Source organism: Trypanosoma conorhini, assembly GCF_003719485.1.
Source record: "Trypanosoma conorhini strain 025E chromosome Unknown Tco_14.4_contig_00526, whole genome shotgun sequence".
NCBI classification, from domain to species: domain Eukaryota; phylum Euglenozoa; class Kinetoplastea; order Trypanosomatida; family Trypanosomatidae; genus Trypanosoma; species Trypanosoma conorhini.
Window position 1 is genome coordinate 1 of NW_021704617.1, and position 12,265 is coordinate 12,265.

The 12,265-nt window shown below is 57.3% G+C and overlaps 7 protein-coding genes across 7 annotated transcripts in view, besides 6 other annotated features; all 7 read left to right on the plus strand.

The window, feature by feature from the left end:
- Positions 1 to 615: 615 nt before the first annotated feature.
- Tco025E_07118 (NGG1 interacting factor 3) lies at positions 616 to 1,476 on the plus strand (the record flags this gene model as incomplete). The annotated part of the gene is made up of 1 exon (XM_029373985.1): positions 616 to 1,476. One exon carries the CDS (start codon positions 616 to 618, stop codon positions 1,474 to 1,476), a length of 861 nt encoding a protein of 286 aa, XP_029225880.1.
- A 203-nt stretch (positions 1,477 to 1,679) lies between these two features.
- Positions 1,680 to 1,698: a microsatellite.
- A 162-nt stretch (positions 1,699 to 1,860) lies between these two features.
- Positions 1,861 to 1,892: a microsatellite.
- Positions 1,892 to 1,917: a microsatellite.
- A 45-nt stretch (positions 1,918 to 1,962) lies between these two features.
- On the plus strand, positions 1,963 to 2,895 carry Tco025E_07119 (putative cell cycle sequence binding phosphoprotein (RBP45); the record flags this gene model as incomplete). The annotated part of the gene is made up of 1 exon (XM_029373986.1): positions 1,963 to 2,895. The coding sequence occupies one exon, from the start codon at positions 1,963 to 1,965 to the stop codon at positions 2,893 to 2,895; it is 933 nt and encodes a 310-aa protein (XP_029225881.1).
- A 41-nt stretch (positions 2,896 to 2,936) lies between these two features.
- Positions 2,937 to 2,961: a microsatellite.
- A 641-nt stretch (positions 2,962 to 3,602) lies between these two features.
- Positions 3,603 to 5,264, plus strand: Tco025E_07120 (uncharacterized protein; the record flags this gene model as incomplete). Its single annotated transcript, XM_029373987.1, has 1 exon — positions 3,603 to 5,264. One exon carries the CDS (start codon positions 3,603 to 3,605, stop codon positions 5,262 to 5,264), a length of 1,662 nt encoding a protein of 553 aa, XP_029225882.1.
- Positions 5,265 to 5,716: 452 nt separating this feature from the next.
- Tco025E_07121 (exocyst complex component 6) lies at positions 5,717 to 8,848 on the plus strand (the record flags this gene model as incomplete). Its single annotated transcript, XM_029373988.1, has 1 exon — positions 5,717 to 8,848. One exon carries the CDS (start codon positions 5,717 to 5,719, stop codon positions 8,846 to 8,848), a length of 3,132 nt encoding a protein of 1,043 aa, XP_029225883.1.
- A 31-nt stretch (positions 8,849 to 8,879) lies between these two features.
- Positions 8,880 to 8,911: a microsatellite.
- A 403-nt stretch (positions 8,912 to 9,314) lies between these two features.
- Tco025E_07122 (uncharacterized protein) lies at positions 9,315 to 10,493 on the plus strand (the record flags this gene model as incomplete). Its single annotated transcript, XM_029373989.1, has 1 exon — positions 9,315 to 10,493. The coding sequence occupies one exon, from the start codon at positions 9,315 to 9,317 to the stop codon at positions 10,491 to 10,493; it is 1,179 nt and encodes a 392-aa protein (XP_029225884.1).
- Positions 10,494 to 10,888: 395 nt separating this feature from the next.
- Positions 10,889 to 11,479, plus strand: Tco025E_07123 (cytoplasmic translation machinery associated protein; the record flags this gene model as incomplete). The annotated part of the gene is made up of 1 exon (XM_029373990.1): positions 10,889 to 11,479. One exon carries the CDS (start codon positions 10,889 to 10,891, stop codon positions 11,477 to 11,479), a length of 591 nt encoding a protein of 196 aa, XP_029225885.1.
- Positions 11,480 to 11,927: 448 nt separating this feature from the next.
- Positions 11,928 to 11,969: a microsatellite.
- Positions 11,970 to 12,037: 68 nt separating this feature from the next.
- The window catches only part of Tco025E_07124 (uncharacterized protein), a gene marked incomplete at both ends in the record, with an annotated part of 1,305 nt that continues 1,077 nt past the window's right edge, over positions 12,038 to 12,265 (plus strand). Inside the window, one exon of the mRNA XM_029373991.1 lies at positions 12,038 to 12,265. This exon is cut by the window's right edge and continues 1,077 nt beyond it. Coding sequence (XP_029225886.1) covers positions 12,038 to 12,265 — 228 coding nt within the window.

The following is a 12,265-nucleotide window of genomic DNA, read 5'->3' on the forward strand; positions in this document are numbered from 1 at the left end:
TATCGTCAAGGGTTCGTTCAACGGGGGCGGACGGCGGCGGCGGTGTCTCCGGGCACTCGCCGGTGTCCTTGGCCCTTGTTAGTTTCATCTGCAAGGAATGTGATGTGCGCCAGGTGAGTGGGGCCAGTCTTTGTGTTGATTTTTTTTTACTATTTTGCCCTCTGTTGAATGCAACAAGTGAGCAAAATGCATTCTTCTCAGTATTTTAAACTTCTCTCCTTTCTTTTCTTTTTTTCTAATGTATTTTTCCGATAATGCATTATTGCTCTGCGGTCACGCTGCGAAATATACGTCTATTTTCGCCAACCATTAATTTTTAATTTCCCCCTCCCGCCGTCGACAGGCATGCAAGCGCCGCACGGGTGCGTGCCGATGCGTCTGATGATTGTTGTGTCGCTGCCTCCCCTGCGTTGGTTACTCTTGCCCATCTTCTCTCTCTCTCTCTGTGTGTGTGTGTGTTTATCCCCTTTGCGTGTGGTTGGTTGGGTGTGTCGCCACAAGTGAAGCGAATAGCAACGGCGCAGAGAGATTTACGCATCTACGTACGTAGAGGCATTTATATTAAAAGTCAAAAAAAAAACGAGTTTGACCGGGGCGAAGTTGGCTCCCGCCGGGATGGCGTCCCTGATTAAGCAGGTGGTGGCGGCAATGGGCGAGATTGCGCCGCTGTGCCTCGCCGATCAGTCCTGGGACAACGTCGGGCTCCTCGTGGAGTCGCCGGCCAGCAACAACTCGGGCGTCGTCCTCCTCACCGTTGACCTCACCCCGGAGGTGATGGAGGAGTGCCGCCGACACAACGCCGAGGTGATCGTCGCGTACCACCCGCCCATCTTCGCGCCGCTTAAGCGGCTCACGTTGGCAGACCCAAAGCAGAAGATTCTTCTGCAGGCGGTGCGTTGCGGGGCATCCATCTACTCCCCGCACACCGCACTGGATGCCGCGGCGGGCGGCATCAACGACTGGCTTGCGTCTATCGTTGACAGCGACGGTGTGTCTCGCCCCATCCTGCCTTGCGAGGGCGGGAGTAAACAGGATAACACTAGCTGCAGCGAAAATGTTAATGCCGATGCACCCGTGGGAATCGGTCGCCTTGTGGCACTTCATCAGCCAAAGACAATGGCCGGGTTGGTGAAGGACGTAAAAGCCGGCTTGGGAATTCCCACTGCTCGTGTGTCGCTCCCGCACGGGTGGTGCAGCGCCACCCCTGTACGCTCGGTTGCTATCTGCGCGGGGAGTGGCTCCGGCGTGTTTCGTAGGCTAAAAGAACACGTGGATGTCCTATTGAGCGGAGAGATGGGGCATCATGAAGTACTCGCCGCCAATGCCGTAGGGCAGGCGGTCATTCTCTGCGAGCACACCAACACGGAGCGGGGGTACCTGGCGAAGGAGCTGCTCCCAAGGCTGCAAGCGCGGCTGCAGAAGGATGTGCGCGTCATAGTGTCCACGGAGGACAGGGATCCACTTGTCGTGTGGTGAGAGGCGTTGTGTGGGTCTGGCCCCGTGCCCACTCATTTGCGCCTTTTCGCTCCCGGAAACCCAAGCTGGTGGCTCTTGTGCTGCACGTAACAAAAAGGGAGACACCATAGTCGATAGGGAAGTCGCTTCATGTGCTTGATGTTAGTTGCCGCGTGTAGTCCCTCTCCTTGCGTCTGGGTGTTTCCCTTTGCAGGCCGTGCCTATATTATTATTATTATTATTTACTCTTTCTTGTCATCCGTGTTTTGCTGTTTCGTAGCAGAGAAGGGAACGGTGGATAAGATAGATTATTGTTGCCTTTTCCCCTGAAGCTCAGGGAGAAGGGCCTTTGGAGAAGAAAGTGCCTCTGCATGCGTATACACCACAGCAGCAAGTGGAAGGAATCACACACATATACGCACACACACACACACACAGAGAGAGAGATAGAGAGAACGAGAGGAATAGCCGGCAAGAAGCATACATACTCTTATTATTAAGAAAGGGATGACCTCAGAGAAAGCGGACGGGCTTGCGATGAGTGTGGCCATCCTGGACGAAATAGAGGCGACACGGCGGCTGGTGGATGTGTACTACTTCAGGCAACTCACCCAGCTGCACGCCGCCCGCAGTACGTTTACGCAGCACTTCGATCAGCTGGCGCGATTCCTCAACGCCGGCGCGAGTTCCCGCCAGGAGGGGGCTGACGCCGTCACGCTCGACGCGGCGCTGACGACGCCCAGCCGACCAAAGTGCATCAAAGATGAGACGACGATGGTCTCGCCGTCAATGGCCTCGCCGCCGGTGAATCGTGCGACGCTCCACGATAACCACTTCCTCACTGAAGTAGGCGGAGAAAGCCTGGCGGCGTGGCAGGGCGGCCCGGGCGGGGAGTGGGGGGCCGGTGCACGCGCGCGACCGACGCTGGACTCCATTCCGGAAGAACGGCGCAGCCTCTCGCCACCGCAGGATCGTTCTCTGCCATGCAAAGTGATTGTGGTGTTCAAACGCAAACGCTTTGCCTTGCTGGAGTCGCAAACGTACGTTGCCCCCGGCGAGTACGTTGTCGTTGGCGGCGATCGTGGCGAGGACATTGGGCTTGTGAAGCACTCCTGGGCGCTTGACGAGTGTGACCACAATGGGGACAAGAAGTGGGGGGAGGGGGCGAGCAGCGTGCTTCGCGTGGCCAGTGCATTGGAGGTGTCGCAGCTGAATAACGTGCAGGCGGAGTTGGAGGAGCGGGCGGTGGAGGTGGCGCAGAATAAGGTGGAGGAACACGGCCTTCCGATGCTCATCGTCGACGCCGAGTACCAGTTTGATATGAAGAAGCTTACCTTCTACTACCAGTCGCAGCAGCGGTTGGACTTTAGAACGCTCGTACGCGACCTGTACAAGACATTTCGTGCCCGCATTTGGATGGAGGCCGATGTGCCCTCGTAGGAAAGAAGAAGCTGAGGAGATGGGAAAAGGGCTGGAGAGATCAACAACAACGACAACAGCAAAACACAGGATAAATGAAAGGCGGGGAGGAACCGAAGACGAGACTGCAACTTGGTTATATCTGTCTGGAGCTGGACTGGAATGGCACACAACAAAGCTGCCCATGTTGGGGGAGGGGGAGGTATGCTGCCCACGCCGTTCCCCAGTTTCTAACACGCACCTGACGCTACTTTTGTGAGTCCCCGGATGGAGCGGCGCGCCGACCCGCCTTTTTTCTTTTTGTTTTCATTTATTTGTTGTCATTTTTTAATGTGTTTTTCTGTACAGAGAGAGACTAGTCCGTAGACATATTCCACATGCGTGTGTTGTTTAATTCTAAGTTGCATGCTTTGCAGATTTGTTTGTGTGCTGTTTTGGATGTATGCGTTTGTCTTTGTTTCTTTGTTTGTTGCTGCTGCTGTTGTTTATCTCTTGTGCTTTTTTGGGTTTCTTGTTGTTTTCCTCGGCCGTAGGTCCCAATGGCTTTCGTTGCCGGCGATTTGTTGCACGGAGCTCATTTTGTATGTGCTTGCCGCCAGTGCTGCTGAGCCTGCCCGCTTTCTCTCCCTGTCTTTCTTTCCCCTTCCTCAGCGCCTGCGTGCGAGTGGTAGGAGAAGCCTGTTGAGCTTGGCGAGAAGCAGGTGGTGCGGTTCGCGCGTTTGCTGCAGATGCAGAGCAGGCGGCGGCTGCTGTCACCTGCACACTTCAGCCTGGCAGGGGGGCCGCAGTGCGACGCCGCAGAGCCTTTGAACGGCACGAAGGGGTCGGCGTGGTCGGGATCCCTGCGGGGTGGCGAGCGGTTGCCGGTTCTGCCAAGCGAGCCCTTGACGGGCGAGGAGAGCGACTGCGGCGGCGCGGCTGCGCCGCCGTTGCAGCGCGGCTTCAACGAGGATCGCAAGCTGCACGAGAGGGAGCAGACGCTGGCGCTGCAGAAGGCGCAGTTGGCGCGGGAGCTGCAGAAGAGTCCCTCACTACTGGTGGCGGACCAGGCCGAGGAGGTGCGGAGCCCGAGCCTTTCCACGTCGCGGGAGCTCGCTTTCCAGCGGGCCGGTGTTCACAGCCTAGACGAGTACGTCGTCCACAAACCCGCTGACGTGGTGGACGGGATGAACCGTATTAGTGCGTACGTCGGGGGCCGTGCTGCTGGCGGGGCGCCGCCGCAAACCTTTTGGAATGGAGCTACCACCACCGCGCCACATGCCAGCGGGCCGCGGATGCAGCGCGCCGAGCCTGTCGTCAAGCGGGCTCCGCCGCTACAGTCGCCGCGGCCCGCTGACGGGATGTTTTTGTCTGCACGGCAGCAAGAGGAGCAGCAGCAACTTCGACCATTCCCCACGATACCCGCAAAAAAGTGCTTGGACGCGGGGGTTCAGACGGGGACCGCAACGGAGGATGTCACCGGTGGCAGACCCCTTACAATTGAGCGTGACGAGACGTTTACGAAACGGGTGCCGTCGTCAGTAGCTGCAGCGTCGTCCACCTCCAGTCTGAGCCTGACACGCGCGAGCGGAGCATCTTCATCGGCGGATGTCCGCTCTCACGACGGTGGAAGCCATAACAAGCCGTGCTCGGAGGCCACCTCCAGTAGAGAGGGAAAAAAGAAGGAAAAGAGTGAAAAGTCGTTGGATGTTCGCAGTATAAAGACCGAAGCAGAAAACTTGACTTGCGAAGCGGGGGGCGATAAGTCTTCACAGGATGAAGAGGAGAAGGCGCGTAGTCCCACGCATAATGCGGGGGGTGTGACGGCCGCTGCTGTGCCCAGCCCTCCCCCGAAGATTGCGACTGCGGCCTTGCCCACCCTTCTGGCTCTGCGGGCGAAGTCGCTGTCACCAGTTCCAGACCTCCGTGCGGCGCCCGTAGGCTCAGTAGAGAGCAACGAAGAAGGCGGGGGTCCAAAGGGAGGAGGGATGACCGTCGACCCTGGATTGCAATATGCCCCGCCTGTGGGTCGTACAACGGCGTGGTACCTGCCCAACTCCCGTGTGCTGGAGCATGCCGAGTTCAAAAACCTCCTTTGTGGGGACTGGATGCCGCCGCCGAAATCCGTACAGGACAAACCAGCACCTGTGGCTAGGCCAAACGCAGTCAGGGTCGCGGTTGCGCAGGCATCCTCCCCGGCTGAGGTGCGGCACCCCAGTTTGGGCACTGAGAACTTCATTGTGGAGTTCCCCCCGCCACCGGATCTTCAAGTTCCTGACATGCCGCCGCCTGGGAGGCAACGGAAGAAGAGGCGCTTACGTACGTTTTACAAAGCGTGCTTAGCTTTCTTCCTCGTTTGCCGTTGTTTTCCCACCTTTAAAGAAGCAGGGCAGAAAAGGAATAAGGTCTAAGATTAGCCGTATTTACTCTGTTTGCTGGGTTTCCCTTTTAGCGTTTTTGGTTGCCCCGTTTCGGTGGAATCCCGTATTGGTTTCTGCAGCTGAGCCCTATAGCCCCTTTTATACCATGGGCACTTATACGCACCTGCTGCACGGCCACAGTGAGTGGGAACCAGCGAATTACTTCCGAAGCGAGCAGCAGAAACAGCAACAACAACAAGCCAAGGGAGAGAATGAGAGAGAGAAGTTGAGGTGTGGGGTGGAACTTGGGTGGTGGTGATGGTGATGGGCGTCTTACGTTTTCTGCCTTGGTGTAATATACTTCAAGGCATTGTTGCCCTTTTTCTTCTTCTTTTTTCCCCCTCGTTGTTTCCTTGGCGTTGCTGAGGCCGATACTCGGTGCATCGTGGGGGGGGGCGGAGGGAGGGAGGGCGCGGCCGCCCTGCAGAAAGAGTAAGCGTAGCATGGAGGTAGGAACAGACGCCGAGCACAATGAGAAGGTGCAAACTATTTTGCGGGACATGGGCGATAGTCCGCATATTCTCTACCACACAAAAGAGCCCCTACGTCTTCATCGCCACGGCAAACTGAAGAAGGTGTTTCTCGTCGCAACACCCTATCATGTGTACCTAATCAAGGCAAAGGGAATCTCGTTTTACGCGAGGTGGCAGAATAGGCTGCTGACAGTCAGCTCTACTCAAAATACCATTTGCATTGGGGCGGCTGGGTTGTCGCAGGTGCAGCAGCTGCAGAACTCGGGCCAAGGTGTGCCCGCCGCAGTAGACGAGGAGGACCCGGAGTTCGCGACGGCAAAAATTGAGTGTGCCTCCGTGCTGGAGGCGACGGATACGGAGCGGTGGCTACAAAAGCTTGCTGCGGGCGCACGACTGCGCGCGGAGCAGTTGGAAAACGACGAAAGTCATCCCGCACCGAATGCGCCGCAGGAAGCGAAGGAAGCGGAGGATGAGTGGAGTGGTGCTGACAGTGAAGTTAGCGAGGATGACGCTGGCCCCATGTGGGGGCAACAGCAAGTCCTTCTGCAGCGGCCACGGGAAGGTGAGTCAAACAGCCTGTTTCAGAAAGCCCCATCAAGGTACCTTGCTGTGGCATCTTTGGTGGATGGGGAGTTTACGGATTACACCGCACTAAAGAATGCATATCTTCGCAACGAGGAGGACATTCTGCAGGAGGATCTCGCAGCCTTTGTAAAGGAAAATGAGGGACAGGTGGAGAAGCTCTGCGAGAGTCATTATCCAGCCTTCCTCCATGCGGCACGGCAGTGCTTTTCCATTTCGGAGCAGGACGCCGAGCTGGTGGGCCAGGAGCTAAGTGGTGCCACCACACTTACCCGTTCCTCCGTGTTGGAGATGAAGCGGTCGGCGGCCGACCTCAACTTGTCACGCTGTGTCAAGCAAAACTTGGCGCAGGTTGGGTCCATACTGCGCAGCACGCTGGAGTTGGCGGAGATTCTGGAGACGGTGGAAACACGGGTGCAGAAACAGCAGTTGCTGGGGGCCGTGGTGGCCTTGAAGCAGCTTATGCGGGTAGCTGCCCCGTTCGCCGAATACGCGCTCGGCGAGTATGTGATTCATCACCGGGTGCCACAGCTATCGCAGGACATCTTTACAGCTGCCGTGCATGACTTCAATGCATGGCTGAAGCTGTTGCGAGACTCCTCATTGCCTATTGGCGCTGCCGCTCTAAAGTGGGAGGGGGCTGTGCAAACTGGCTCAGTAGAGAAGAAGTTGCGAGTTTCGGACGACGGCGAATGGTGGGTAGAAATGAGTTACGTAAGAGCCTGCATTAGGCGCGCCCCCTTCACAGAGTCGTCTAGTATCTCAAATATTTTGTATGGAGCCTCAATACAAGAGGTGTTTGAGGAGCTTCGCCATGGGATGTACTACCGCAATTATTACGCCGAAAGTCGTACGCAGCAGGCGAAGCTGGACCTTTATGAGCTGTCCATGTTTTCCGAGGCGCTCAGTGGGGAGCTTCTCGTGGCGGAATTAGAAAAGTACTGCGCGACGGCATTGGGTTTTGTGCTCATCGAGGATATTGTGCACAACATCACTGAGCCGCATGTACAGTCAACGACAGAAATCATCTGCATGTGGGAAAAGCTGTCGCAGGCCATGGCGGATCGAGCAAGACACGTCTCCACGCTACTTGTTAGCGACCCCAACTACACGGCGCGGATGATGGATGTCTTTCGGCTCCTGCGCAGCTCTCTCGGTATTGTGGTGGACTGTGTCAAGAGTGTGCGGCTGAGTCCTCTCATACTGTCGCTCGTTGTGGAGTCCATGAGTGACAGCATTATCAGCTCGTGGTTGCAGGAAGCCTGCGTGGAGGCAACTCAGGGCGTCCTCACCGACACGCTTTCGCCGTTGACGGCTACGACTCCCGACGAGTATCACGCGTATGTGACACGGTTTTACTTAGATCGTTGTAAGTCCATTGAGCTTCCGCTGCCGCCCTCACCTGACTTTACTGCAGGAGTTGTGACGCTGCCCTACGCCCTCATGGTTCCTGTGATTGGTGAGGTGGCGTTAAGGTTTCTCTCACAGTGCCACTCCATCCTGGTGGTGGACGAGGGCGCGGTGGTGCGGCAGTCCGAGCTCAACAATGTGGATGAGATGCTTCTCAAGTACCTCTCTGTGCTGTTTAGAACCGTGGCAGAACTGCTGCAGGGACACTTGGCCACCGTCGCCGAGCGGGCCGTGATGCAGCTCGCGGTGTACGTGACTTCGTGCGCAACGATGAGCGTGATTGTCTCCTGCGTGGAGCAGCAGTTTGTACTTGCGTGGCACGTCGCTTATGACGAGGGCAAACGGGAGACACTCGGCGCGCCACGGCTGCTAGCCAATTCGGCAACGCTTTTTGCAAAGGCTGTGCAGAAGGGCATTGAACGACTCCTCAGCGCGTTCACCGCAGAGACAGAAGACCGGCTGCGGCCCGTGGCGAACCTGGACTACTGGAAGAGACTTGTAGAGGTTCGGTGTGCCGCGGCGTCGACAACGGCGTCGGCAACGGCGACAAGGGCGAGCGGCAAGGACGACGCTGAGAAGGGCCTCCCGGAGGCGATGGAGTACGTTATTGCCATGATCCCGAAGCTAACGGCGGTTCTGCAGGTGTCGGTGGTGCGCAGTGTGTTGGGTACCGTCGTCGCCCACGCCGCCATCACGACACAGGCGAATCTGGGGGCCGCAATTCGTGGCGGCTGCCGTGACGGCGCCGCCAGCGATTTCGCCGCTCTGCGTGACTGCGTGCGTGAATTTGAGCTACTCTGCGCAATACAAATTCCTCTCTGGCAGAAGCGCATTGACACCGCCATTAGCGGCATTTCCGCGGCGCAGCGGTTTCCGTTGCAGCCGAAGCAGATTGCCGACGAGCTTTTGTTGTGGATCGAGCGCAAGGAGGCCGCCGCGGCGGCGGAGCAGGCGAACACCAATCAAGTCCTCGCAGGCATCGAGGAGGCCGGCAAGTTGGTGGCGAAGGGAGTGGGGAAGGGAATTTACGCCGTTGGCCAAACCGTGAAGGGTGGCGCAAGCGCCATTACAGGAGCTGCGAGCGCCCTTGCAGGTAAACGTGAGACGTAGTCGGCTCTCCGCTGGCGCACCCCACTTCTTTTCTGTCGGTCTGTCTGTCCGTGTGCTTCGTCTACGTTGTGGAGGAAACGGGGGAGAACACCTCCTCCTTTTTTTTGCCCCAGTTTTAGTTGCCTGTGCTCGCTTCCGTGTTTGTGTGACTCGTTTGAACCGCGTGCTGTCAGGCGCTCGACGCGACTGCCAAGTTTTGGGGTGCGGGGCGTCCCTGCGGTCCGTCTTTTTTCCCGCCTCCGCGCAGCGGCTCCAACCTCTTCGCCTGCATCCCTTTCTTTCTCCCCGCCTGCCATGAAACCACACACACGCAAAAAAAAAAAAACAGTCGTGAGTTGAAGAGAAACGGAACGCGTGTGTCGGTGGCGGCGACTTTTGCGACGAGGGCGGGGCCAAATTGCACGCGGCGGGAATACTTCGAGCCGCGCAGCACGCGTTCGTTGAAGCAGGCGGCAGCGGAGGGTGAATGAGCGTGGCGGACCGACTACGGGCGTTCCGCTACGCCACCAGTGCCCGTGAGATCCCGTGGACGCACCTGCGCAGCGTCGATGTGGCGGCGCACCGCGTGCAGGAGCCGGACCTGCATTTGATGAAGAACTTAATTTCTCTTCTCTCCGACTGCAGCCTCGCCAGTGCGACGTCGCCCACCACGGGCACGGCGGATGTTTATCAGCTCCTCAGTGTCCTGCAGCTTGCCCTGCAGTTCACCCTTTGGTCGCAGTCGGTGCTCAAGGAGGAGCTAGTGGAGAAGCAAAGCGGCGCCGCGGTGCGGCAGATCAACTTGCAGTACGTGGAGGGGCTCGAGAAAAAACTGGAGACGTCCCGTCAAGAAGCCATCACGCTGCGGGAGGAGCGTGACGGCATGCAGCTTGCCTCTCGAAGCCTCGAGCACCGCCTCACCCAGGCCGAGTCAACCATACGATGCCTTGAAAGGGACCTCGCGTTTGAGCGTCAGCGGCTGAGGGAGACGATGTCCCTCTTCGCCGCACGACCAAATGAAGATCCGCAGCAGCTGGCTGCAAAGGAGCGGCGGCGGCAGCAGCAGCGGCAGCAACAGCAAGGCCCCTTTGTGTCAACATCGCCGCCGACTGTTCCGCTGCCGCGCCATTCCGATTATGCCCAACGCTGCGCAGACGAAATTCCGCGTGCCAGCTGGGAAGACGTGTCCACGCGTCATCGCTCTCAAGACGAAGCAAACAAGAAGCGGCACGTGCACGATTGCCCATCCATTGGTGGCGGTGGCGCCCTTAACAATTCGTTTTTCAACGGCAAGGAGCCGATGCGTGTAGGCAGGCGAGAACACTGTGACGAATGTGCAACGTTGCTGCAGTTGCGGCAAGAGGGTACCCGTGCTGCTCCACTGTCCCCGGCCAACGGGCGCCCTAATACGGTGGGGGGCGCAGAAATTCCTGCCAGTATTTTGAATGCCCTCCACGAGGAAATAAAAGAGGCGCAGACGCAAATCGCGGCAACGAGTCAAGCAGCGTGCCGCTCCCTTGAAAGCGCCGTTGAAAGTAGTTTGCAGCGAACTGAGGCGATGGTCCGGCGAGCCGAGCAGTGTATGGACACATTCCGGAGCTCGTTCTTGATGGAGTCAGGCACAAAGGCTGTGGGGACCGCCGAGGCAAATTCACTTTTGCCCTGAACAGTGGCGGAGGCCTGGCCGGAGAGGCCTGAGTTTGGGGGGGGGGGGGAGAATGAAGCACTTTTTTACGCTGAAGTCGTTTTGACACTTACAGTGAGTCTTCCGTATCCGCCTCCATACGTTCTGTTTTTGCACCCGACTTTGCTGCAGCGATGCCGTGCCCGTCATGCCGATGGCGTGCCTTGTGTGTGTCTGTGTGTATCGCCACAGCCATAGTTGAGTATCAGCTTCTGGTTTCGGCAGCATAGATATGTAGGCATTTGGCGTTGCTCTTGTATACAGTGGCAGTTTGCCTTCATGCTTATCCTTTCCTCTCACTTCTCGTGCGCTGCCGCAATTGATTTAGCTTGCGTTCACACGAAAAATATTTTCAGTTAGGGAGCGAGGTCCCCGCAATGTCGTCAGCGGACTTATTTAAAAAGTTTACGCTGCAGAATGTCGCACAAATTGCGAACAGCAGCCACAAGGAGCAGTCGCAGGTGCGAAAGGATTTGGCCGCGCAGTACCCGCAGCTGGAAGAATTCTGGGAAGAGATCATGCCCAAAAAGACGGATATCATGCTGGTGCGCTGCCATGATCAGGTCCACTGCGTCACGCTTGTCAGTGCGCAACCGGAGGTCCTCTTCTTTAACCACCACAATGGGCCATACATCCCACACCTTAAACTTCTTCACAAGTACCCGTTCATGCTTCAGCGTCACCAAGTTGACATTGGGGCCTGTAAATACGTCGTCTCCGGGGCAAACATCATGTGCCCGGGGCTCACCTCCAAAGGCGGCTACATCACACCGAACATCCCTGCCGGTCAGGTGGTGGCGGTGTACGTTGAGTCCAAGGAGCACGCCGTGGCGATAGGGATGACACTGATGTCCTCGGAGGAGATCGAAAAAGTAAATAGCGGCCCCTGCATCGAAAACATCCACCACTTGGGCGACGGCCTTTGGATGAACCGTGTCTTGAGTGCCTCGCACATTGGGGCCCGCTGAGACCTTAAATACGTGGCGCTTTTCTCTTCGTGTAAGGCTCGTAATGCTGGACCAACGTGTGATACCATTCGACTACTGTTTTCTTCTGGCGTCTGTGATTACGCTCGCTCGGGGTCTGCAGGCTCACTGGTGTTGTCCGCTGGTTGCGTTATAGGCCCTCACCTGTAGCGTGCACCTTTTTTCTTCTTATTATTCCTCTTGCCGTTGGAAGAAAGAGTAACGAGAATGTATGAAGCACACAGACCACTTCCCGCATGAGCCTCCCGCAGTACATTCCGCGTCACCACAACTCCAAAGGAGCTCACAAGGACGCAGTGCAAGGCGAAACCACCATTTCCACCCTCCATGAACTTTCACACTGTTTTCGGCACCTGACACTATTCATTCCTTGTTCCGTTTCTCGTTCAAAACGATGGAAATAAATGCCGCCTCTTTGCCGTGGCGCACGCTTCTGCCTCTGCTTTTTCTTTTTGTTGCTATCTTCTGCTTCCGCTTAGCCACATCTGCTTCCGCTTGGCAACACAGCCGCACAGCAAGCGAAATCAGGACCTTCGACGGATGGCGGGCACGAGGACGGCGCTGCGCCGTGTGCTACTGGGCTTGGTGGCCCTCTCGCTGTGCCTCAGTGAGGGCGTGCGCGGGGAGGGTTCGCCAGAAGGTGCCGTATTTAAGGGAATCGGGAACACTACGGCTGCTGATGTGGTGGGCCCGCTTAAACTGCCAGATGTGCTGCACTTTCAGTGCCCAGACGGCAGCGGCACTACCTTGAAAGTGCGTGAGGGCTGC